Source organism: Symphalangus syndactylus, chromosome 21 (assembly GCF_028878055.3).
Source record: "Symphalangus syndactylus isolate Jambi chromosome 21, NHGRI_mSymSyn1-v2.1_pri, whole genome shotgun sequence".
Taxonomy (NCBI): Eukaryota; Metazoa; Chordata; class Mammalia; order Primates; family Hylobatidae; genus Symphalangus; species Symphalangus syndactylus.
In genome coordinates this window covers 51,193,277-51,219,246 of record NC_072443.2, presented here as the reverse complement: position 1 = coordinate 51,219,246, position 25,970 = coordinate 51,193,277, and the positions used below count along the sequence as shown (strand labels likewise).

The 25,970-nt window shown below is 51.1% G+C and overlaps 1 protein-coding gene across 9 annotated transcripts in view; it reads left to right on the top strand.

Moving 5' to 3' along the window:
- Positions 1-17,357, top strand: part of MGLL (monoglyceride lipase) — a 134,317-nt gene extending 116,960 nt beyond the window's left edge. For 7 of the 9 annotated variants that reach the window (XM_055259766.2, XM_055259765.2, XM_055259760.2 and 4 more), the window contains 2 exons: positions 10,968-11,183; positions 14,105-17,357. In XM_055259766.2, coding sequence (XP_055115741.1) covers positions 10,968-11,183; positions 14,105-14,230 — 342 coding nt within the window. In that variant the 3' untranslated portion in view covers positions 14,231-17,357. Of the gene's footprint in view, positions 1-10,967; positions 11,728-14,104 lie in introns of those variants that run through there. The other 2 variants (XM_055259764.2, XM_055259758.2) reach the window with 1 other exon arrangement.
- The last annotated feature ends 8,613 nt before the right edge of the window (positions 17,358-25,970 follow it).

Genomic DNA, 25,970 nt, shown 5'->3' with positions numbered 1-25,970 from the left:
GCTCCCGTGGGAACATAGCCTGGGCAAGGCTCTCTCAAAGACACCTCTCAGCTGTTGTGAATAATGCTGCTGTGCCCGTGGCAGTGCAGATATCTACTCCAGACCCTGCTTCCATTCTTTTGGGTATGCATGTACCCAGAAGTGGGATTGCTGGGTCATATTCTGCTGGTAATTTTGGAGGAGCCACGCTGCCATTTTCCACGGTGGCTGTGCCATTTCACATTCTCACCAACAGTGCTCAAGGGTTCCAGTGTCCCTACGTCCTTGCTAACACTTGTTAAGTTGTGTTTTTTGATAGTAGCCATCCTAATGGGTATGGAGTGGCATCTCAGTGTGGCTTTGATTTCTGTTTCCCTGATGGTTAGTGATGCTGAGTGTCTTTTCATGTGATTTTTGGACATTTGTATGTCTTCTTCTTCTTCTTTTTTTTTTTTGAGATGGAGTTTCTCTCTTGTCACCCAGGCTGGAGTGCAGTGGTGCAATCTTGGCTTACCACAACCTCCACCTCCCAGGTTCAAGCAATTCTCCTGCCTCAGCCTCCTGAGTAGCTGGGATTACAGGCGCATGCCACCACACCAGGCTAATTTGGTATTTTTAGTAGAGACGGGGTTTCTCCATGCTGGTCGGGCTGCTCTTGAACTCCTGACCTCAAGCGATCAGCCTGCCTCAGCCTCCCAAAGTGCTGGGATTACAGGCGTGAGCCACTGCACTGGGACCTTGTATGTCTTCTTTAGAGAAATGTTTGTTCAGATCCTTTGCCCATTTCTTTTCTTTTTGCTATTTCTTGTCTACTGTTTTTCTTTTTCTTTTTTTTTTAATTTAATTTTATTTTAAGTTCCAGGATACATACGCAGGACGTGCAGGTTTGTTACATAGGTAAACGTGTGCCATGGTGGTTTACTGCACCCAGCAACCCATCACCTAGGCATTAAGCCCCACATGCATTAGCTATTTATCCTGATGCTCTCCCTCCCTCCGTGCCCCTCCTCCTGACAGGCCCTGGTATGTATTGTTCCCCTCCCTGTGTCCATATGTTCTCATTGTTCAGCTCCCATTTATAAGTGAGAGCATGTGGTGTTTGGTTTTCAGTTCCTGCGTTAGTTTGCTGAGGATAATGGCTTCCAGTTTCACCCATGTCCCTGCAAAGGACATGATCTTGTTCCTTTTTATGGCTGCATAGCATTCCATGATGTATATGTACCACATTTTCTTTATCCAGTCTATCATTGGTGGGCATTTGGGTTGATTCCATGTCTTTGCTATTGTGAATAGTGCTACAATAAACATACGCATGCATGTATCTTTATAATAGAATGATTTATATTCCTTTGGGTGTATACTCAGTAATACCCAAAGGGATTGCTGGGTCAAATGCTGTTTCTGTTGTCTTCCACAATGGTTGAACTAATTTACATTCTCACCAACAATGTAAAAGTGTTCCTATTTCTCCCAGCCTCACCAGCAACTGTTGTTTCTTGACTTTTAAATAATCGCCATTCTGACTGGCATGAGATGGTATCTCATTGTGGTTTTGATTTGCATTTCTCTGATGATCGGTGATGTTGAGCTTTTTTTCATGTGTTTCTTGGCCACATAAATGTCTTCTTTTGAAAAATGTCTATTCATATCCTTTGCCCATTATTGATGGGGTTGTTTTTTTCTTGCAAATTTGTTTAAATTCCTTGTAGATTCTGGATATTAGACCTTTGTCAGGTGGATAGGTTGCAAAAATTTTCTCCCATTCTGTAGGTTGTCTGTTCACTCTGATGATAGTTTCTTTTGCTGTGCAGAAGCCCTTTCTATGCAGAAGCTCTTTAGTTTAATTAGATACCATTTGTCAATTTTTGTTTTTGTTGTAATTGGCTTTGACATTTTCATCATGAAATCTTTGCCCGTGCCTAAGTCCTGAATGGTATTGCCTAGATTTTCTTTTAGGGATTTTATAGTTTTGGGTTTTACATTTAAGTCTTTAATCCATCTTGAGTTAGTTTTTGTATATGGTGTAAGGAAGGGGTTCAGTTTAAATTTTCTGCATATGGCTAGCCAGTTTTCCCAGCACCATTTATTAAATAGGGAGTCCTTCCCCCATTGCTTGTTTTCATCAGGTTTGTTAAAGATCAGATGGTTGTAGATATGCAGTCTTATTTCTGAGATCTCCATTCTGTTCCATTGGTTATGTGTCTGTTTTTGTACCAGTGCCATGCTGTTTTGGTTACTGTAATCTTGGAATGTAGTTTGAAGTTGGGTAGCATGATTCCTCCAGCTTTGTTCTTTTTGCTTAGGATTGTCTGGCCCATTGTTTGCTTTGCTCATTTCCTAATTGGGTTGTTTGTTATTTGTTGTTAAGTTGTGGGAGTTCTGTATATGTTCTGGATATTAACCCCTTATCTGGATATTAACCACATATACAAATATAATTCACAAGTATTTTCTCCTATTCTGTGGACTGCCTTTTCCCTCTGCTGATAATGTCCTCTGAGGCATAAGGGTTTTTTTCTTTCTGATGTAGTCCAGTTTATCTGTTTTTCTTTTGTTGCCTGTGCTTTTGGTGTCATATCCAAGAAGTCGTTGCCTAATCCAATGTCATGAAGTGGATACCTTGTTTTGGCTGAACCATGTGAAAGTAAACTGCAGACACCGTGATCCTGAATGCACCTGAATACTTCCGCCTGGGTTGCCCAAGAGGAAGGACTCAAAACAGAGGCTTCCACACAGGACCCCATGCCATTATCACATTTAGGAAAAGTAACAGTCATTCCCCCTTGTTGTCCTCGATCTAGTCCATGCTGCAGTTTCCACAGTTGTCACCATTTAAGACTTGAGACTGCATAATTTTGCTGTTCTGTGATCAGCAGTTATGAAAGTGGCCCTGCAAGACCCGGGAATTCTTTCTTGTTTCTCTTATTATTCCTCAAATCCCTGTGCCTGTGAGAAGGCGGAGAATGTGGTGGCTGCTTTTTCCTTTCCCTTGGTGGTCACCTAGGAGCACTTCTGTGTTCAGAGCCACATTCCAGGGCCCTCCACTCCAAAGGACAAAAAGAGGTTGACTTTTTGCATCACTTCTGGTTGTGAAGACTCCGAAGCTCTGCAGAAGGAATCCTGGGGGAGGAGACAGTGTTGGGGCGGGGCTATGCAAACAGCTTTCCCCATTTGCCAGGGCTGCGACCTGCAGAGCCATTCCTAGCTCACTGCTCTTAAAAGCGGATGCTAGGACAGGATGCGGTGGCTCATGCCTGTAATCCCAGCAATTTGGGAGGCCGAGGTGAGCAGATCACCTGAGGTCAGGAGTTCAAGACCAGCCTGGCCAACATGGTGAAACCCTGTCTCTACTGAGAATACAAAAATTAGCAGGGCATGGTGGTGTGTGCCTGTAATCCCAGCTACTCGGGAGGCTGAGGCAGGAGAATCATTTGAACCTGGGAGGCAGAGGTTGCAGTGAGCTGAGATCGCACCACTGCACTCCAGCCTGGGCGACAAGAGTGAGACTCTATCTCAAAAACAAACAAACAAAAAAACAGATGCCAGGATGTCCAGGAGTTCAAACCTTCATACTAAAAAGTAATTTGGAGGAAAGAATGCTCATTAATTTGCACACCCTTGATTAAGTGGCAACTCAGAAATGTAGGCTCATCCTTGATTATCCTCTTTCTGTCCAAAATGGCACTGCAGCTTCCAGGAGAGGAGAATATGGAGCAACATCTTCTTTCCAAATGGCCCTGATCTGGTTCAGGAATTTCAGCCACCGAGGCTGGGTGCCAGCTGGGGCTGGCCCAAGGCAGGGTAAGGTCATTGTGGGGACTCAGGCCTCCTGGTAGGCATGGCTTGCTTGGGTCTATTGAGCCGGGGAAGCTTTCTGCTGAGTCAGGCAGGGCCTATTTCCCCTCTGCCACCCTGCACCAACAAACTTTCTCAGGGCTCCCACTCCAGCCAGGCTAGAGCTGGAGGCTGTGACACCCCATGAGTTGCCCTGTTGTCCCTGCCGGCCAGGCCCATCAACTGCGGTGGTCCAGAGGGGAAAGAGGCGGTGGGCTCAGTGGGAAGAGTACAGACTTCCAAAAGGACCTGAGTCTGGACCCCGCTCCATCTCCTCAGTGTGACCTTGGAAGCCACACTCAGTCTTGCTCTTCCTCAGATCCCTCCAGATGACTGCACAGCCACCTAGCACGGTATGGATCCTAGCAGGTAAGAGCTGTTGCTATCACAGCTCTGAGAGAGGCCCACTGAAGGAGGTGCTGGCAAAGATACAGGAGCCTGGGGAGAGAAGCATGGATGTCGGCGAGGGGGTCTGGGCACCTGTCCACAGGAGGAAATGCTTAACCTGGGCCTTGAAGAGAGGGAACAGGGTTGCTGGCAGATAAGAGAAAAGCCGTGGAAGGGGATAGTGGAAACGGAGATGTCAGGGCCAGTCTGTAGTGCAGACGACAAGCACATGAGGAAAGGGGTCCGGGGATGACACACACGGGACCAAGGAAGGCTGCCTGCAGGAAGGGCAGCTGAGCCGAGGGTTGATAGGGAGGGAGAAACTCCATAGGCAGCCAAGGAAGGGGTCTGAGGGGACATGCTGTGCAAGGGCCCTGGGGTCAAGGGGAGTGGGGAGTGTTAAGGGAGGGCAGGGATGGAGGTGTCCCAGGCCATACCAAGAAGTTAGAACTTTGCCCTGCAGCCCCCATGGGAAGCACCACAGGGTTCTTCACAGAGGGAGACAGGTACAGATCTGTGAGTCTGAAATGGGACCTACCTCTGCGTGACAGGGAGCCAATGCCGTGAGCCCTCTGGGGGCTGACAGCAGTGGCCAGGGTGCTACAAGCTTGGGAAGGAAGGTGTGGGAGAGGAAGCACGCCATGGCCACGCCAAGCACAGCTGTTTCCAGCCTTCAGCATGTTCCAAATTCAGGCCAACTTCCACAGGACATTGACATTGTTTTTTTTTGTTGTTGCTGTTGTTGTTTTGTTTCTTTTTGGAGGCAGGGTCTCGCTCTCTTGCCCAGGCTGGAGTGCAGTGGTGTGATCTCAGCTCACTGCAGCCTCCACCTTTTGGGTGCAAGCAATCCTCCCACCTCAGCCTCCCCAGTAGCTGGGACTACAGGTGTGCACCACTATACCAGGCTAATTTTTGTATTTTTTGTAGAGAAGGGGTTTTACCATGTTGCCCAGGCTGGTTTTGAATTCCTGGGCTCAAGTGATCTGCCCACCTTGGCCTCCCAAAGTGCTGGGATTACAGGCATGCACCACCACACGCAGCCTACGGTACGTTCTTATTTGCGTTTAGGATATTCCACGGGCCTGGGGTTCAGCACGACGCACTGAAGGAAAGCAATGCCAAGCGGCTCCAAAAGCAAGCTATCAGGGCTTTCCACATGTGCACGCAGAAAGGCCGTTCGCTGAATGAAATGACAAGGACCTCCCCTTTCGAGGGTCCTAAGTCTCATTCCCATTGTGGACACTGTCTTGGCCAGCAGGTGGCCAGCGGTTCCCAGCTGCCGTGAGGTCTGTGCTGGCCTCTCAGTACCCAAAGGTGCTACTCCTTGGGCTGGATTAGGGAATGGTTTGCTTATTCATCCATTGCACCAGAGTTTACCAAAGGCTTCCCCTGTGCCAGCCACCGTGCAGGCCATGCAGAGGGCAGGACAGATAGAGCCCTGACCCTCACATGGGGCAGACATGTGGGAAGAGATGTACTGATTGCAGACCAGGCCAAGTGAGGCATGGGAGAAGGGCTTTGGGGCAGCAGAGTCTGTGGGGGTCTGGGAAGGCTGAGCTGAGGCCTGAAAGCAGAGTAGACAATGTTAATTAAGCTAAGAGCAAGGGGCTGAAAAGCTGTTTGTGATGGGAGACAGAAGCCATCACAAGAGGATTCTCTCATCCAGCTCTTTCCACCACAAATTATGTCTCCGGCCATTCAAGACAAAGGTGGGAAATGAGGACATCGTCTCTGCAAAGACCCGCCAGTTCCTGTTAGGGTTCCTGCGGGTTTCTAAATTTCACAGAGATCACTCAGGTAGAGTTGTCATGCACTCTTTCTCTATTATGCCAGAGAAGGCTATCCAAGTTCCCTGTATTGGAAATGGATGGATTAAGAGAGATCTAAACAATGGAGGAAGAAGGTGGGAATTCCAGGATGGGCTCTAAAGCCCAGGTGGAAGGGTGAGGCTTCCGTAGGAAAAGGGAGGAGACTGCAGGGAAGGAGGAGCAGGAAGAGCCAGCTGTGGACAGATCTACAGGGATGAAGCCTGCTGGGTTGTATTTCTCTGTGATTAGGGGTGCCTCCAGGAGGGCACATGCCTGTCTGTGCCCAAAAGGGCTCCCCTATCCCTTCTGGCTGGCTGTGAAGGGCGGTAACCCCTGGGCCCCAGCAGATCATTTCACCATCTGTCAGGCCCATCTGCTTATGGTCCTCATCAGGGACCATTCCTGCCTTTTCTGAGAGCACTAGTGCCCCTGCCACCTGCATAGCTCCTGGCTGTCTATGCCCCAGCACTGACCTTCACCTTCTCCTCTCGAGACAGGCAGCAGAGCATGGTAAGTGGCTAAGAATGCTGATGGCAGTGGCAGAGTGCCTAGGTTCTTACCTTGGCCCTGCCTCTTGCTGTGTAAACTTGGGTGAGTCATCTAACCTCTCTGAGCTTGTCTCCTCATACGTAAAAAGGTAATAATAATAGTTCCTACATCACAGGGTTCCTGTGAAGATTAAATGAGCAAGTACGAGTGAAGCACTTACCACAGCACCTAGTAAAGAGTCGAGGGCTCCACACATCATTAGTTATTTTTCATAGTATTCTAATTAAACTCTGATATTGCATTTCATCATGGAACGGTTTAAAAAAAAAATGGGTCAAGAGATTTGACTGCAGGGGTTATGTCTAGATTTTGCTCAACCGTAAGTGTAAGAAAACTCCCAGCTGAGGATTGCAGCTGTATTTACTGCGCTTTAGTGCAAAGTTTCTTCCCACAGAGAGACGGTGCTGGAAATTCAGAAGCCCCAGCTGGTGTATTCCTGGCTGTCAAGCTCAACAGGAGGCCAGCTTGTGAAACTTAAAACCCAAGAGGGGCCTTTGGGGTCCCCTGATGGGGAAACTGAGGCCCAGGAAGGAGTAGAGCCTTACCATACTCCCAAACCCCACCCCGGGGAAAAAAAAAGACTTCAGCTCTCAGCCAGTGGGGGCTCCCCAGGAAATCAGTTATCTAGAGCCACGGTGGGGGTGGTCACTTGGACCTGGGTCCCCAGCTTGGGCTCCTGCTTCCAGCTGCCATGTCCCCAGCAGACCCTGGTCTCAGCTGGTGGGAGCCATGGTGAGCCAAACAGGAAGGTGGGGGTGCGAGAGATTGTGCCAAAGCCTGGGCCTTTGTTATTTGTTTTTAGTTAAACTTTTCATTTAAGATCACTGTAACTCACAGGCAGCTGTAAGAAATAATACAGAGCGATTCCATGTACCCATTACCCAGTTTCCCCCAGCAGTGACATTTTGCAAAACGATAGGACAATATCACAACCAGGATACTGACCTTGACACAGTCGAGTCACAGATGGCTCCATCCCCACAAGGACCCCTCATGTTGCCCTTTTGCAGCCGCATCCCCTCCCCACTCGCCCCACACCCTCCTCAGCCCTGAGAGCCGTGAGTCTGGTCTCTGTTTCTCTAGTTTTGTCACGTGAAGAACGTTACATCAGTGGAATCATGCAGTGTGGAATATTTGGGGACTGACTCTTTGGTCCCTATTGAATGAATGGGCTCATGTTCTGGGCTTGGGCCTGGTTTGGGAGGAAGGGGCCTGGCTATCTCCTTCCTGGGAGCCACAAGCCACATTCCTAGGACTTTTGGTGGATTGAGATCTTAAGCTATCAAAAAATCAAGGCCATTGTGATTGGGCCAGAACTGCCACTTGAGGGGAGGGTTTGGCCCCTCTGTGCCTCAATCTTCCCATGTGGTACAGCCCTGCCCCACCTCCTGGTCCCAGTTTCCCTCTGCCCCTCCCTGCAGTCCAGGCTGTGGTTCACATCAGGGGCCTGCTCTTTCCCCGACACATCTGGTGGCTGGGCCCCAGGCCCAGAATAGGCCATTGTGTAAACAGGGCCTACGTGATCAAGACATGGAAAATGAAGCCAAGAGCAGGAAGCCGCTTGGGCCATCAGTGCAATTAAACTCAGAAGCAGAGTCCCCGAGCGCCTGCTGTGCCCAGGACACTTGGGGTCAGCGGGGCAAAGCAGCAGGCCTGCTGCAGGAAGAAGGTGGTTGTAAGACATCGCTGGCAACAGAGGCGAGGGTGTGGCCCCCACCCCACAGGTCCCATAGGAGCCCTGGAGACAGCATGGGACGGGGTGGTGGCCCAGCCCAGGGCACGGCCAGCCTGCTGGAACCCATACCCCCAACAACAGCAGCTTAACCAAGAGAGGGGGTGACTTCTTGGCATCAGGACACCCATCTTGTTGCTCTAGCTTCCAGGGGCGAACCTTGTCCACATGGCCCTGACTCTTTCTATGGGGCAAGGAGAAAATAAGCCCTCGACCCAGAGTGTGCACACAGCCCCTGCCTACTTCCTATTGGCCAGAACTTAGTCATGTGACCACACCTAGCTGCAAGGGAGACTGGGAAATGTAGTCTCTTCTGAGCAGTTCTATACCCAAGGAAACATCAAGGTTCTGTAGGGGATAACAAGAATTGGGGCAACTAACAGCAGGCAGGTTGACAAGCCTCTCTGTGCTTTAGTTTCCTCCTCTGTGTAATGGAGAGAATGAGAGCAATTCCTCATACAGGGGAGTTACGGGGGCCCAGAGAGTTACTGCATGCAAAAACACTTAGTGCCGGGCAGACAGCCAGAGCTCAAATGTAGCTATTATTACTTTTATTACTCAATGAGACCCTGCATGTTGCAGCCCGGCACAAGCTGGTAGATGGCGCTGTTGTTGGGGACTCCACTGACCCCAAGCCCCAGGCTCTTTTGCGGGCCCTACAGCCCTCCTTCCCTCAGGGCTCCTGGCTGACCCTGGGGAAGCACCCCCTGTGGTTGGGCCTGGCCGTGGGCCCCCATGAACTGCTCTGCCAGTCCCGTGTCCTCTCAGGCTCCGAGCAGATGGCCTGGCCCAGCAGGACTCATGCCAGCTCAGCTGCAGGAAGTGGCTAATCTGTCTCGTGTGGCTTTACACAAATGGTCTGGTTTTTGGTGCTCAGTCCCCAGCATGGGAAGGAATCCAGGGATGGCAGGGGTGACTGCAGGACAGCCTCTTCCACTTGGTGTGGTCCAGAATTCTGGCCGAGGCCTTGTAGGGGTGACAACAGAAGGGGTGTAGCCCAGTTCTTGGAAATGCTGAGTCCTAGCACAGTGGGCACCCTGGTTGCACGGGGAGCAGCTGGCAGCATGTTCCTTCCTCATCCCCACATGCTCTCTGACCCTCACCCAGTCCTCACCACGTGGTCCCTCCCCAACCCACCAAGAACCCACTGGCAAGGATGACAAACATGAGTGAAGAAGCATCATGGGGCCGGGCGCGGTGGCTCACGCCTATAATCCCAGCACTTTGGGAGGCCAAGGCGGGTGGATCACCTGAGGTCAGGAGTTTGAGACCAGCCTGGCCAACATGGCAAAACCCCATCTCGACTAAAAACACAAAAATTAGCTGGGTGTGGTGGCCAGCGCCTATAACCCCAGCTACCTGGGAAGCTGAGGTAGCAGAATCACTTGAACCCTGGAGGCAGAGGCTGCAGTGAGCCAAGATCGTATCACTGCACTCCAGCCTGGGTGACAGAGCGAGACTGCGTCTCAAAAAAAAAAAAAAAAGGAGCATCAGGGGCTCACTCCTGCCCCCTATGGGCCTGAGAGATTCCTAGAAACTTCTCCCCTGATCCTGTGGGGCAGATGCTAGAGATGGGGGCAGTGGAGCCTGAGCTGTCTTTACAGAGGCAGGAAGAGTGAAGCCAGAAACCCAGACAGGCCAGGGAGAGCAAGGACAGGGGAGAGAGCAGCCCCTTGAAAGGCAAGATCCACAGGCTGGTGGTTGAGGAGAGAGGACCCACATCCCGTAGAGGGGCAGAGATGGCCTTGGGCACAGCCAGGGCCCAGGCCTCCCTGTCAGGGCGTCTCACCACCCTGTGTAGCCCTGGGGGACACGGAGGCCGAGCCCACCGCAGCCAGACCCACCCTTGGGCGTCCCTCACCTCAAAGCCGATCGTCAGTGCCTGGCCGAAGCCCCTCCAGGGGCTCCTAGCATGGGCCCTCACTTTCCAGCACAGACCCCAGTAAACTGTTCCTGCAGTTACTGTTTGCCCCTCATCCACTTCAGCGGAGACAGAGAACAAAAATCAAATGCGAAAACTGCTGCAGAGCTACTTTTTAATAAAATAATTGATGTGAACAATATGCTGCTGCTTATATTTTTTAAAATACAAATTAATACTTGAAATTTTCTTTTTTTTTTTTTTGAGAAGGAGTCTTGCTCTGTCGCCTAGGCTAGAGTGCAGTGGCGCCATCTTGGCTCACTTCAAAGTCCGCCTCTCAGGTTCAAGGGATTCTCCCACCTCAGCCTCCCAAGTAGCTGGGATTACAGGCGCCCACCACCACACCCAGCTAGTTTTTGTATTTTTACAAAAATACAAAAAACCCCGTAGAGACATGGTTTCACCATGTTGGTCAGGCTGGTCTTGAACTCCTGACCTCAGGTGATCCGCCCGCCTCAGCTTCCCAAAGTGCTGGGATTACAGGCGTGAGCCACCACACCTGGCCAATACTTGACATTTTCTACAGGCACCCGTGTGTATGTGAAACCCTCAAGCCTGAAAGGAGAGGCACTGCCAGTGGTGCAGATGAGGTTTGTGGATGAACACGGCTGGCCTTCAGAGCCATGCCCAAGCCCAGCTGACGTGAATGGAATCAACCCTTCAGGCCAGAGCAGAGGGAAAAGCTACCAGGAAATAGGTCTGGCTTATAGAAGTGAGCCCTGCCCATGCTGATGGAACCCTCTCCTTCTTCCTCCAGGTCGACATTTATAACTCAGACCCCCTGATCTGCCGGGCAGGGCTGAAGGTGTGCTTTGGCATCCAGCTGCTGAATGCCGTCTCGCGGGTGGAGCGCGCCCTCCCCAAGCTGACTGTGCCCTTCCTGCTGCTCCAGGGCTCTGCCGATCGCCTGTGTGATAGCAAAGGGGCCTACCTGCTCATGGAGTTAGCCAAGAGCCAGGACAAGACTCTCAAGGTGAGTGGCTGCCACTTGCCCACTTCCCCCCAAGGTGGAAGGGTGACAGGAAGGCAGCACCCCTTGGGGCACATCTGCCCAGACCCTCGAGAGCCACCTCCCAGGTCTCAGGATAGGGACCAGCCTGCTTGACCGAGAAATAAATAAATAAAAGGAATCCCAGGAGCCTATGAATTTCAAGAGAACACATGAGTCATTTGCTGATTGTTTTGCATGAATGAGCCTCAAAGGGAAAAAGAACAATCAAAAGATGTTATAGGCAAGAAAAGAATCTGCAACTGGGCACTGAGCAAATAAAATCTCCTGAGAGAGAGACATGTCCAGGCTCCAAGGACATGTATGATGCCCAAGCCTCCCTCTGCACCAGTGGTGGCTGCAGTAGCCCAGGAGCCATGGCCACCAGAGGGCTCAGGGCACACAGGTGCTGGCAGGACTTGGCAGAGCCTGATCCACGAAGTGACCTGCCAGAGCTAGCTCTGCAGACAGGGGCCCTGAGGACAGGCCCTGTGGCTTGGTTATGTGGAATATTAGACAGCAAGACTATATATATATATATATATATATATATATATATATATATATTTTTTTTTTTTTTTTTTTTTTTTTTTTTTTTCAGACAGAGTATCCCTCTGTCACCCAGGCTGGAGTGCAGCAGCGCCATCTCGGCTCACTGCAACCTCTGCCTCCCAGGTTCAAGTGATTCTGCTGCCTCAGCCCCTTGAATAGCTGGGATTACAGGTGCCTGCCATCATGCCAGGCTAATTTTTGTATTTTTAGTAGAGACGGGGTTTCACCATGTTGACCAGGTTGGTCTCACTCCTGACCTCAGGTGATCCTCCCACCTCGGCCTCCCAAAGTGCTGGAATTACAGGCATGAGCCACTGTGCCCAGCTTTAAAAAAAAAAAAAATATATATATATATATATATATATATATATATATATACACTCATATATATTTTTTTTTTTTTCCCAAGATGGAGTTTTGCTCTTGTTGTCCAGGCTGGAGTGCAATGGCGAGATCTCGGCTCACTGCAACCTCTGCCTCTTGGGTTCAAGTGATTCTCCTGCCTCTGCCTCCCAAGTAGCTGGGATTACAGGTGCCTGCCACCACGCCCGGCTAATTTTTATATGTTTAGTAGAGATGGGGTTTCACCATGTTGGTCAGACTGGTCTTGAACTCCTGACCTCAGGTGATCCACCTGCCTTGGCCTCCCAAAGTGCTGGGATTGCAGGCGTGAGCCACCTCGCCCAGCAAAATATATTTTTTAAAAGCCACAGTGGAACACTGCATTCATCCGTGAAAGCATCACTCAGACCGCCCTTACACCAATGTGAACCCTTGCAAGTCCCTGCTAAAGGAGTACACTAAGATTGTTTATTCATTCATTTACCCAGCTATCCATTCATTGCTTCTTTAATTCAAGTATTTATGGGGCCCTAAGTTTCTGTCAGGCCCAGAGAACAAGACAGGCAAAGGCTCTGCCTTGTCCCCCTGGAACCTGTATCCTGGTGGGATGAGCAAATAAATGAAACGGATGATGATGGAGAGGAGTCGGTGCCCCTAAGGAAACTCAGCAGAGTGTAGTGTAGGCATAGAGGGGGACAGGGGAAAAGCAGCACTTTAGATGGGACAGCCAGGCCTGCAGTCTGTTGGTGAGAAGAGCCAGTGGAAGAACCTTCCAGACTGAGGCAAGAGAGAGATTGAGGACCTGAGGCTGGCATAGGCACGCAACCATAAGAAGAGCAGCCAGTGAGGATGCACCAGTCAGGGAGGCTAGTGGCACGGGGCAGGGGAGCCCCACCACCTGGGAAGTCTAAACTTCTTCTCTTGGTTAGATGAGAAGCCACCCGAGCATTTCAAGCCAAGGAGTGACGTTCTCTGATTTTCATTTTAAAAGCATCCCCCAGTGGCCTTGGGAAGACAGGAGCTGGGGTAAGGAGGAGGTAGGAGACAGTGACAACCAAGGCAGGGCAAGCCAAGCAGGGTGGCAGAGAGTGAGATCACTCTCATGAAGGACGAACCCTGGGTTCAGGCTTGCAGTAATGAGGAGGCTGTAATGAGACCAGAAACGCCAGGCAGAGAGACTGACATGAGCGATGACCGGAGTCCACCTGGAGACGCCCGTTAGCTTCGCACTGAAGCCTGGAGGTCCCTGCCAGGAGTTCGGATGGATATGGCAGGTCGGCAGTCTAGAGGCAGAAGGGAAGTCTGGCTGGAGATGTAAATTCCAGAGTCATCAGCCCAGGATGGATTTTAAAACCACTGGACTGGACAAGGTGACCAGGGAGAGTGAAGGAGAACACAGCCAAGCCCGTAGTCCAGCCACCTGCAGAGGCCAGTGGGTGGGGTGAGCCTGGTTTGAGAAGGAGCTGCCGGCGAGGTCGAAAGAAAATCAGAAGTTAAAGCCATGGAACCACAAGAGGAAAGTGTTTCTAGAAGGTGAGAGTGAGCAGCTTATGAATGACCAGCACGGTGTCCCCTGCCACGGCAATGGAGGTCCCTGGAGACCTTGCCAGGATAGCCACCGTGGGTTGGCGGGAGTGGAAGCCGGCTTGGGATGACCTGAGGACCCCGTGGAGGTCAGGATGTGAGGCTGGGAGTGGAACTCCCTCTTTTGAGAAGGTTGCCTGACTCAGAGACACAGAAACAGGTCCAGGGATGGGGAGAGATGTGGAGTGAGGGAAGGTTTGCATTTGAGAAAGGAAGTTCGAGAACACGTTGGGACACTGTAACACATTTGAACCATCATCTGATAGAAAGGTGTTGGCCTCCTAATAATGGGAGGTCAGGGCCAGGTCCTCTGGCATAGGGAGAGGGTCCGGAGAATGCTGCAGACCCCTGCCCACTGCCCGCAGTCTCCGCTCCCTGCACCTGCCTCTGATGGTGCAGCTCTGATTCCATGTCTCTCCTCATTGCAGATTTATGAAGGTGCCTACCATGTTCTCCACAAGGAGCTTCCTGAAGTCACCAACTCCGTCTTCCATGAAATAAACATGTGGGTCTCTCAAAGGACAGCCACTGCAGGAACTGCGTCCCCACCCTGAATGTACTGGCCGGTGCCCGGTTCATGGTCTGGGGGACGCAGGCAGGGGAAGGGCAGAGATGGCTTCTCAGATATGGCTTGCAAAAAAAAAATCAGAAATTGGAGAAATCCCTAGCACAATTTTCTAAAAAATAACAAAAAGACATTTTCGTTATACATTAGGCTATCAGACACTGGACCTGCCTTAATGGGTAGACACTTTATGCAAAAAAAGAGAAAAGTCCCAGGTGATTTTCCACAAAGAATGTACTAAAATGTCCACTGAAAACAAAGCCAAGCCTCTGCCCTGCCTCTCCCAGCTCCCACAAGGGTTCCAGGAATTCCTGGTGTTCCCAGGACACCAGACTGCAATAACTGGAGGCACCTCCCTCCTGCCCACCCTTCGCTCACGCCCCAGCACCCTCTCTGACCAGCCTTCGCTTGGTGGCCTTCCTCTGGCCATGTGATGAGGTGGTTGCTGTCTCCATAGGGGCCAGCTCCCCGGGGCAGACTCACGTGCCCCTCTGAGGCTCAGAAAATGCCCAGCCCTTCCTCAAAATGAGCAGCCACCCATGACTTTGTGGGCTCCTTGTTAGCCTGAGGCCAGGCTTTGCAGAGGAGAGGGGGGTGAGGCTTAGCCCAGAAGGAGAACTGAGCAGGAAACTGAGGCTCTTCTCTGTCCCCTGCCCTTCCCTTCCTGCCAGGGGGAGGCTCAGGTTGGCCCCCGAGTGCTGCCTGTACTCACAAAGGCTGCCTTTCCTCTGGAGTCACTAATTTTACCTGATGCTATGAGAGAATCATATTGAAGATGAAATGTCTAATATATAATGTATATTTTAAAGCAGAGACTATTTTGTGGATAGGTGGGAGGGAGCAAGGGGAGTGTGAGGGAATCAGAGCTTGATGCTACTGTACAGAACTGGACAGGTTGGGCCGGCAATGGTGGGGCCAGAGGGCCCTGTGCTCCAGGAGCTAAGCCAGCAGCCCCCGAGAGGGGACTTGGCTGGGCCTTTCCTATGGGCAAGGCCCAGTGCCCTTCCTGCCCACCAGGGACCATGGAGCAGTGGCAGCCTATGGGGCTGTGATCCCTAGGCCTGGGCCTGGGCCTGCCTATGGCCCAGAGCTACCCTGGGAGTGTCAGTGCTAGCAGCACAGCTACCTCTGGTGGCAGGAGAAGAGAGGCCCAGCACAGTGACAGGCCAGGCCTTCCTGCCCAGGTCTACATGGAGCACTCAGTGACCCAGAGCAGGGACCAGAGGCACCCCCAGCCCTGCCCCAGGCCACAGCAGGACAGGCCAGGACAGGCCTCATCCAGGGCCAAGGCTGGCATCAGCCAATCTTTCGGAGCTGAGGCCCTGGGCCTAGCCTGCCCTTCTCAGGTGCCAAAACCACCCCAGCCCTGCCCTAGGCCTCACTTGGTCCCAGCAATAAGTGGGGTTCACCACCCGCCTCGGGAATACTTTCACCTTCTAAATGGGACTTGCTGTTACCTCAGGAGGCTCCTTAGTGCAAATATGACCCTGGTCAGGGCTTTGCCACCGTTGAAGCCCTGCAGAAGGTGCAATCTAGGGGTTCTGGGGCCATGGAAAAGGGGGCCACTTCCCACCAGGACGCCCAACATGAAGTCTAGGTGTCGGGGGCTCCCGCCCTTCTTCCTCCAGCAGCGGGAACTGCCACTGCTCTTCCAGGCCCTGTTCTGGAGACTAACCTTGGTTCCTGGAGAGTGTGCCCCTCCACCCTCCCTCCAGCAGCCCTGACCACACCATGAGAGCCAAGAACAGGCCACTCTGCTGAAGATCACTCTGTGCCCTGGGGGAGGAGCCAAGCCCTCACCCCACAAGGGGCAGGTGGGGGCTTCGTTGCTGACCCGGCCCAAGTCCCCACAGAGCACCTTCTGTAGCTCCAGGTTGTCTCCCTGGCTTCTCTTTGAAGGAGAAAAATGTAAAATATGCACTGAGAGAGAAAGCCAGCCCCGCCTGCTCAGTCAGCCCCGGCAGCAGGGCAGCCATGGGAGCTCAGGAAAAGTAGGAACCCTTTCCAAAAGCCCAGAGATGCCCTGGGCTCAGATCTGTAATTCTCCCAGGAGCTGTGATAGAGCAGGTCACACAAAGTCCCTACGCCTCCCTGCCGCCTCCCCCAGACGCATGTGATGGCATCACCATTCCCCAAATGGAATATCGGCATGCGGCCTGACCAGGGACTGTTTAGATGCATGAATTTATTTATATGAAGGCTCTCACAGAGACACACACAGCACTTCAGTAGCATTTGCATTCCTGGTTAAAGAATCACCAATATTTAAAATAAAAACTTTCCTGAAATTGGGACTGTCATGTTATCCGGAAGGGCTGGTACATCTGCCCACCATGTCCCCCTCCTGGGTCAGGAGCCAGCATAGGACCCTGTGCGTAAGCATGCCTGACATCTCACGTGCAGCCACGACAGAGCCGGTCCCTGTCCTTGGAAAGCTGTGAAGCCTTGAGTTGAGTTCCTTCTTGATATTGATGGCTCCGTGCTGACATTCTGAGCTCTGGAGTCACACCAGCGCAGGGGCGTGGAGGAATTGAGGTTTGGAAGGGATGCCGGGTCTCACATAGCTTGGCCTTGAGAAGGTGAAAGGAAGGCAAAGGCCAGGGAAGGGACCCAGAGAGGCCTGGCACTCAAGGCCCAAGCACCACCGTCAACACAGCCCAGTCCATACAGAAATGGGTTTCATGCCTGAAAAGCTTTTTACAGAAGATGCCGCCTATAGCTGGTGACAGCCGCAACACTACAGGCCTCAGTTCCTTGCAGAGGTGAGGGGTAGAGAGTCAGCCTCCCTCTCTTCCAGCAGGGACCCAGCTTCCCTCCACTTCCATGTGGTGCTGGGCTCACTGAGGGAGCACTGGTGGGTGCTCTGAAAACCCACAGGATCCCACCCCCAGGCCCACCTGGGTCCCATCTCATTCTCTTCTTCTTTCACCAGTTGCTAACATAGACCTTGTTGGGATCACGATGGCTTCACAAGCCAGCTGTTGGGTTTGCTATGTCACTGTGGCTCAGTCACATCCCTGCGTGTATACTGTCTGCGGGGCACATATGTATCCGTTTAGAGCTAAAGGAATCAGTGTACACTACAGCTAATCCTAATAAATCTGATGTTTTCGGAATGGCGTCTGTCTGTCCGTCACAGCAGCCTCTGACCCTGGATGGCAATCTTCCTTGCCGAGAGCACAGCAGGCCCTTTTTCAGACAGGCTGATCACTGCCTGAGCCATGCCTGTCACCTGATACCAACTCCAGCAGTGCTTCCCAGCTTCGATCAGCGTGTGTGGAGTTTATCTTCTCCCATCCATGCTTGGAGCAGATTTCTAAACACACACATCCACTTGCAGACCTTGCCCCGCCACTGGGGAGGACGGAGCCCAGGCCACCCTCCCCGTGCCAGCTTTAGGTGGCTTGTGCTTTCTCCAGGGCCCCATATAGATGCCAAACCCATCCCTACACAAGTTGGGCTCTGTCCGGACTCAGCCCTCCCTCCTCAGCATAGGGAACCCAACCTCCTGCTGCTGGGCATCCTCCATGCCCTTCTCCATTCCATATCCACACCTGGCCCAGCCACTCTCCTCCTAAGTGTGGCCAGGATCATGTGGCTTCCTTCCAGCTGCACAGCTGTCACCAGCATCTGAGGGACGGCAGCAGCAGCCTCCTTGGCTGGCCCCACTTTCTCTCCTGCACCCAGTCTGTTTCCACACGGAGGCGAGAGGGCTGTTAAAGTATGAGTCAGACTGTGGCCCTTCTCTGCTCAACATCCTCAGGTGACTACCATCTCACCTAAATAGAGGCCACGGTTCTTGCTGAGGCCTACAGGTGCTGGGCCTTTGGCCTCCTTGCCTCCCCTCTCCCCATCCTCCATGTCCATTCGGTCCTCGCCATGCCAGCCTCCTCACAGGCTGTCTTCTCAGTGAGGCCCTCCCCCAGGTGCTGCCCTGCCTTCTCCTCCTCCAGCACACTTGTTGACATCTGACATGATGGATCTTCTGCTTGTTTGCTTGGTAGCACTCTGTCACCTCCCACGTGAGCTGCAAAAGGGCATATCCCTGCACTACACCTCTGCCTGCTTGCCAGAGGGTCCCTGGAAAGACCTGCCTGATAGGGCAGGGAGGGGAGGAGTGGGTGAGTGAGTGAATGAATGAGTGAGTGAGTGATGGAATGATGTGTTCTCTTTATCCTCTCTGTCAGGAGGAGCCAAGCCCCTATCCCATGCAGGGCAGGTGAATGCTCGGGTGCTAACTGAGCCCAGGTCCCCGCAGAGAGCGCCTACTATAGCCCCATATTATCTCTCTGGCTTCTCTTTGAAGGAGAAAAATGTAAAAAGTGCATTGACATGAGTGAGTGAGGGACTGTGCAAGTGAGTGAATGAATGAGAAAATGAATGCATGAGGGATGGAATGAGTGAGTGAATGAATGAGCAAGGGAATGAATGAGTGAGTGAATAAGTGAGTGAATGAATGAATGAGGGAATAAGTGAATGAAGGAATGAGTGAGGGAGTGAATGAATGAGCAAGGGAATGAATGAGGAAATTAGTGAATGAATGAATGAGGAAATGAGTGAGAAGAATGAATAAGTGAACGAGGGGATGAATGAATGAAGGAATGAGTGGTGAGGGAATGAGAATGGATGAATGAGGAAAGGAGTGAGTGAGAAAATGAATGAATGAGGGAAGGAATTAATGAATGAAGGAATGAGTGAGAATGAGTGAATGGGGATGAAGGAAGGAATGAGTGATGAGGGAGTGAGTAAGTATGGATGAGTGTTGGTATGAATGAGTGAGTGAGCTCATGAGTAAATGTGGGGATGAATGAACAAGGGTGAGGGAATGAGTGAGAAAATGAATGAGTGAGGGAATGAGTGAGAAAATGGATGAATGAGGGAATGAGTGATGAGTAAATGAGGGAATGAGTGAGTGAGGAAATGAATGAATGAAAGCAAATGAGGGGATGAATTGAGGGAATGAGTGGGTGAGGAAATGACTGATGAACGACAGAGAGAGTGAGTGAGTGAGGGAAAGAATGAGCAAGTGAAGAAATGAGAGAATAAATGAGTGAATGAGTGAGGGGATGAATAAATGAGGGAATGAGTGAGTGAGGGAATGTGTGATGAGGGAATGGATGGATGAGGAAATGAGTGAGAGAATGAAGGAATCAGTGAACGAGTGAGAGAATGGACGAGTAAGGAAATGAGAGAGAATGAATGAATGAGTGAACAAGCAAGTGAGAGAATGGATGAGTGAGGAAATGAGTGACAGAATGAATGGATGAGTGAAGGGATGAACAAATGAGGGAATGAGTGAGTGAATGGATGAGTGAATGAGTGAGGGGATGAATAAATGAGAGAATGAGTGAGTGAATGAGGGAATGAGTGAACGATGAGTGAATGAATGAGGGAATAAGTGAGGGAGTGAATGAATGAGCAAGGGAATGAATGAGGAAGTGAGTGAATGAATGAGGGATTGAATGAGTAAAGAAATGAGTGAGTGAGAGAAGAATGAGTAAGTGAATGAGTGAGGGGATGAATGAATGAAGGAATGAGTGGTGAGGGAATCAGAATGGATAAGTGAGGGAATGAATGAGGAAAGGAGTGAGAAAATGAATGAATGAGGGAGGGAATTAATGAATGAAGGAATGACTGAGGAAATGAGAGAATGAATGAAGGAATGAGTGATGAGGGAATGAGTGAGAAGGGATGAGTGAGGGAATGAATGAGTGAGAGCATGAGTGAACGAGGGGATGAATGAATGAAGGAACAAGAGTGAGGGAATGAGTGAGAAAATGAATGAGTGAGGGAATGAGTGATGAGTGAATGAATGAGGGATGAGTGAGTGAGGAAATGGGTGAATGAATGAAAATGAATGAGAGAATGAATTGAGGAAATGAGTGGGTGAGGAAATGAGTGATGAATGAGAGAATGGATGAGTGAGGGAATGAATGAGCAAGTGAAGAAATGAGAGAATAAATGGGTGAATGAGTGAGGGGATGAATAAATGAAGGAATGAGTGAGGGAATGTGTGATTAGGGAATGGATGGGTGAGGAAATGAGAGAGAATGAATGAATGGGTGAATGAGTGAGAGAATGGATGAGTGAGGAAATGAGTGAAAGAATGAGTGAATGAGTGAGGGGATGAATGAGGGAATGAGTGAGAGAATGAATGGATGAGTGAATGAGTGAGGGGATGAATAAATGAGAGAATAAGTGAGAATTGAGAGAATGAATGAGGGAATGAGGGGATGAATGAATGAGGGAATGAGTGAGCGTGGGAATGTGTGATGAGGGAATGAATGAGAGGAAATGAGTAAGAGAATGATGAATGAGTGAATGAGTGAGGAGATGAATAAATGAGAGAATAAGTGAGAATGAATGAGGGAATGGGTGAGGGGATGAAAGAATGAGAGAATGGATGAGTCCATGAGTGAGGGGGTAAATAAATGAGGAAATGAGTGAGTGAGAGAATGGATGAGTGAGGGAGTGATGAAGGAAAGAATGAGTGGCCGAGGGAGGGAGAGAGGGATGGAAGGAGGGAGGAAGGAGGCAGGAAGGCTTTATCTGAGCCAGGCACTGAACTGGGAACTGGGTGTGGAAGCAGGGTTGGCCTCGCAGCCTGGCCACCCATGCAGAGGCCCAGATCCCACGCTAGAAGGTCCGTGCATTTGGGTGAGTGCTGTACTGTTGCTCTCTGAAAATTCTTAATGCTCTTTGAGCAAGGGCCCCACGTGCTGTTTTGCACTGGGCCCTGCAAACCATTCAGGCCCTGGGTGGGTGGCACCTGGCCTCTGTGCAGAAGGTCCCCAAAGGTGTGCAGACCTGAAGGACAGCCCGTTCTCTCCAGGCCCTCACGCTCTACTTATGGCCAACCAAATTCTGCCCGGAACTTCACTGTATCAAACCTAGAGCCAACAATGTTTGCATTTGTTGGCTCTTCCAGCCTCCTCCATGAACGCTCATGCTCATCATAAGCTCCTTACTGGGCACCTGTGATGCTCCAGGAACGGTGTCCAGCGCTGGGAGGAACAGTGACCAGGGCTGTCAGAACCACTGAACAGAACAAGGTGGGCCGCCCTCACAGAACGAGGACCCCAGGCAACACGGACTCCCACCCCAGAGCCTAACAGCGATGGGCACCCAGTGGCTGCCAGCACAGCCTGAGGCCAGCACAGCCCTCCAAGAAGCCAAAGGCGAGCAGGAGCGGGCCGGGGTTGGGGGCATAGCAGAGGGGTCTGCGGGGGAGTTTTCGAGGTGCAGAGAGCTCAGGGTGGCCCCGAAACTGAGAGACTCTCAGGATGGCTGGAGCACAGGGGTGAAGGGCATGTTCTTTTGGGGCCCTGCAGGAAACGGCCGCACCTAACCAAGGGTGGTGTCACTAAAGGGGTCAACAGCGGATGATGCAGCGTCCGCGACCAGCCACAGCAGGGAGCAGACCCTCAGAGCAGCAGTTGCTGCGGGAGAGGACCGCCTGTCAGTTGGGGCTTTAGGTAGAGGGTTGCCCAGCCTCACCTTCACTCTTCTTCCTCTTCTGGTGGGTCAACAAGCGATCCCTACACTACCTTTCCTGTGCAAAATGGAGTTTATTTCCTTTCCATCATTGCTCATTTTGTCACTGTCCAATTGATTTTTCTTTTCTTTTTTTTTTTTTTTCTGAGACAGCGTCTCACTCTGACGCCCAGGCTGGAGTGCAGTGGTGCAGTCACGGCTCACTGCAGCCCCAACCTCCTGGGCTCAAGCTATCTTCCCACCTCAGCCTCTAGAGTAGCTGGGACTACAGGCTCGCCCCACCATGCCCGGCTAATTTTTTATTTTTTGGAAAGACAGAGTCTCAGTGTGCTGCCCAGGCTGGTCTCAGACTCCTGGGCTCAGACCATCCTCCTGCCTCAGCCTCCCAAAGTGCTGGGATTACAGGCGTGAAACACCACTCTGAATCTATTTTTCTATCTGTTAAAAATTTGTGGGTATCTTGAGTTGGCAGAGAACACATATAATTTTTCCAATAACACATGATGAAAATATTTTTCATTCAACAATAAAATTTTTTTTCACCTGGAAGTAGGAATGAATTAAAGAGACAAACGTGTTTTATTTTTAATTTTAAAGGTAGCACAGCTACATTACAGAAACTAAACAGAAATCAGATCAAATATCCCCAGCTCTCACGCAGCAACTCTTCCTCTGGTTTAGGGATGATGGAGGAGTCTCAAACCCAGGGCCTCTGTGTCCAAATGTGTCTTCTATTAGTCTATTTTAACATTTGTCAGAGTAGGGCACACTTCTGAATTTAAATCAACCCAATTTTAGAACCAAGTATTAGACACTAAATTTCAAATTCCATGGTTGTAGTTCACTACTCCTATGTGGCTGTCTGTGCTATGGGTTTCTCACATAAGCCTGGGGAGCACCCCCTAGTGCCTGAATGTCCTCCACCTTTTCCTTGTGGACACAGAGGCTGCACTGACCACCCTCATGGTTGCAGGAAGCTCTGTACATCCATGCTGTCTCACTTCCTTCCCCACTTGGTGCTCGCTGCGGCTGCTGGCAATGTTTCCTGTTGATTTGCAATACCGCATTGGACACCTTCCTACACAAGTGTTTCCCCATCATGCTGTCTTCTCCGCCTGAGGCTAAAGTGAGGAATGGGGCCGGGCGCAGTGGCTCATGCCTGTAATCCCAGCACTTTGGGAGGCTGAGGCGGGCGGATCACTTGAGGTCAGGAGTTCAAGACCACCCTGGCCAGCACGGTGAAACAATGTCTCTACTAAAAATATGAAAATTAGGTGGGCATGGTGGCGGGCGCCTGTAGCCCCAGCTACTCTGGAGGCTGAGGCACGAGAATCATTTGAACCTGGGAGGTGAAGGTTGCAGTGAGCCGAGATCACACCACTGTATTCCAGCCTGGGTGACAGGGCTAGACTCTGTCTCGAAAAAATAAAATAAATAAGGCCGGGCACGGTGGCTCACACCTGTAATCCCAGCACTTTGGGAGGCCGAGGTGGGCAAATCACGAGGTCAGGAGATCGAGACCATCCTGGCTAACACAGTGAAACCCCGTCTCTACTAAAAAATACAAAAAATTAGCCGGGCGTAGTGGCGGCTGCCTGTAGTCCCAGATACTTGGGAGGCTGAGGCACAAGAATGGCGTGAATCTGGGAGGCGGAGCTTGCAGTGAGCCGAGATCGCGCCACTGCACTCCAGCCTGGGCAACAGAGCGAGACTCCGTCTCAAAAAAAAAAAATAAATCAATAAATTAATTAATTAAATAAAATAAATAAAATAAAAAATAAAATAAAGTGAGAAATGGTGTGGTGTGGCTGGGGAATGCTGCCCCAACAACCACACAACCTAGTTCCTGAGGGGTGGCAGTTCTCGGACTACAGCTCTCCCTGAACAGATGCCATTGCTGGTACACCTGGCTGTATCAGCTGTATCAGTGAACCACTAAAATACCAACTCCAGATAATTTTTCCTTAAACTGCCCTCTTACTAGGGTTTTATTTAAAATTTGCTCAAGACTGGAAACTTTGTGATTTCAAATAATAACATCTGTAAAAAAAGGTTTCATGTAGTAGCTCATTTTCTCCCCTAATGCATATGAAAAGAAATGCATAGGAATTAAAATTTTTTATTTAAATATTTAAATCTCTCTTGGCACACCAGGATCTGTGTGTGCTCTGAGGTGAGACCTGCTGGTGTTAGGCCACTAGCCTGGCCTCACCCTTCCCTTCCTGTGTGCCCCAGGGCAACCAGAGTGAGCCCCTGTCACTCCCCTGCTCCCACCTCCCACCCACCAGGTGGACTCAGCCTTTGTTTAACAAACACACCAGGCTCAGGATGGGTCAAACACTAGGTAAGAGGGAGTTGCCATAATCACCCCCAATTTGTGGGCAGGCAAACAGGCAGAGCGGTGGCCAGCAGTGAAAGGCAGAGCTGCGGTGGGGGTTGGGCCTCTGGCTGCAGCTCAGCTCTGGCAATGCGCAGACCCCTCCCAGCCCATCCCATCTCAGGCTGTTTTCAGGCTCCCAGGCCCTTGCACAAACTACAATCTCCACCCACAGGCCCTACCCAGGACAACTCCCCAACACACTCATCACCTCCTGCAGGCTGCACCATGACTTGTCCCAGCTGATCCCTCACTAGTGGTCACTTCAGACCTACAACTTCCCCCATGTGACGACCAACATGCCAGTGCAACATGGCTGAAAATGCACTGGGGAGGAAAAAGGAAAAAATCCAAATATAACATAGTAAAAAGGCATGAAGAGGCCAGGCATGGTGGCTCACACCTGTAATCCCAGCACTTTGTGGGGCCAAGGCAGGCGGATCACCTGAGGTTAAGAATTCAAGCTCAGCCTGGCCAACAAGGCGAAACCCTGTGTCCACGAAAAATACAAAAATTAGCCGGGCATGGTGGCGTGCACCTGTAATCCCAGCTACTCAGGAGGCTGAGCAGAATTGCTTGAACTCGGGAGGTGGAGGTTGCAGTGAGCCAAGCAATATCGTACCACTGCACTCCAGCCTGGGTGACAGAGCAAGAATCCGTCTGGAAAAAAAAAAGGCATGAACAGCTGTGAAATAACTGCAGAGAGGGTGGAGACACCCGATATTAGAAGCCCTGTGAAAGAACCAGCCTTCCTTTCCTCCCCCAGGGCCATGACACGACACTGAGTTTAACCAGGTTAGAAGGCAGAGAGGCCTGGGGGGTCCACAGGCCTGCAGTTCATCGTGAGAAACCCCCCTGGGGCTCAAATACCCCAAAATGAAGGCCCAAGCAACAACCTCAGAAGCAGGAGCTTCTCTCTGACCTTTTGCCCCCTTCTCTCAGTCTCATCATCCCCTGAGGCTAGCCACAAAAACTAGAATCCCTCTTCCCCTAGGCGGGCCCTAGAAACCAAAGCCCCCTTTCCCCAAAGCCAGACATAAAACCTAAAAGCAGGACTCTCACTTTCCCTCTGCCCTGTGTAAAAACTGGCCATAATCATCTGACCCACCTTGTTTGACTATAGGTCATAAGACCCCCATTCCACAGGGTCCTGCCCCACACCCAGAACGCAGGCAGGCAGGCAGGCAGGCAGGCAGGCTGCTCAGAGAGACCAGGAAGAATCTAGACAAGCCTGGCTGCATTTCCCTGTTCAGTCAGCATAGGATCCTGCACTTTTTGCCAATCCCATTTCTACTCGGCTGGCCACACTTTGCTGAGCCTAAGCCTAACAATGGACAGCTCCCCATCTTTGGGTCTTCATTCTGAAGACGCCCATGTCTACATGCTAAATAAATTTGTGTGTCTTTTCTCCTGTTACTCTGCCTTTTGCAAGTTAATTTTTCAGTGAACCTTCAGAGCGCCAAGGAGAAAGGTCTCCCTTGGCCCCTGCAGCTCACCTTCCCATAATAAGGTGGCAGCCCCTGCAGGAAGGGCCACAAGGGCCTCCCTGGGGAAAAGACTGGCACTGGGCTGAAAGAAAATGGTCATTTTGGTCCCGGCCCTCTCCTGGAATGAGGCCCACCACAACCAACGTCCATGGAGACAGGGGGGCAGGGAGCCAGGCTGGGCCCAGGCCACACTGGGGTCAGTGGCAGATCTCTCGGTCTGCTCAGCCAGGTACCCTGGCCCTTGGGCTCTGGGCCAGCCTCTGCTGGGAGCCCCCAACTCTAGAGCTTCTTTCCTTGGTCCCACCAGCTCCATTGGCTCCAGAAGGCCCCACCCTTCCCAAGCTGTACCCCAGGACACAGGCTCACGCTCC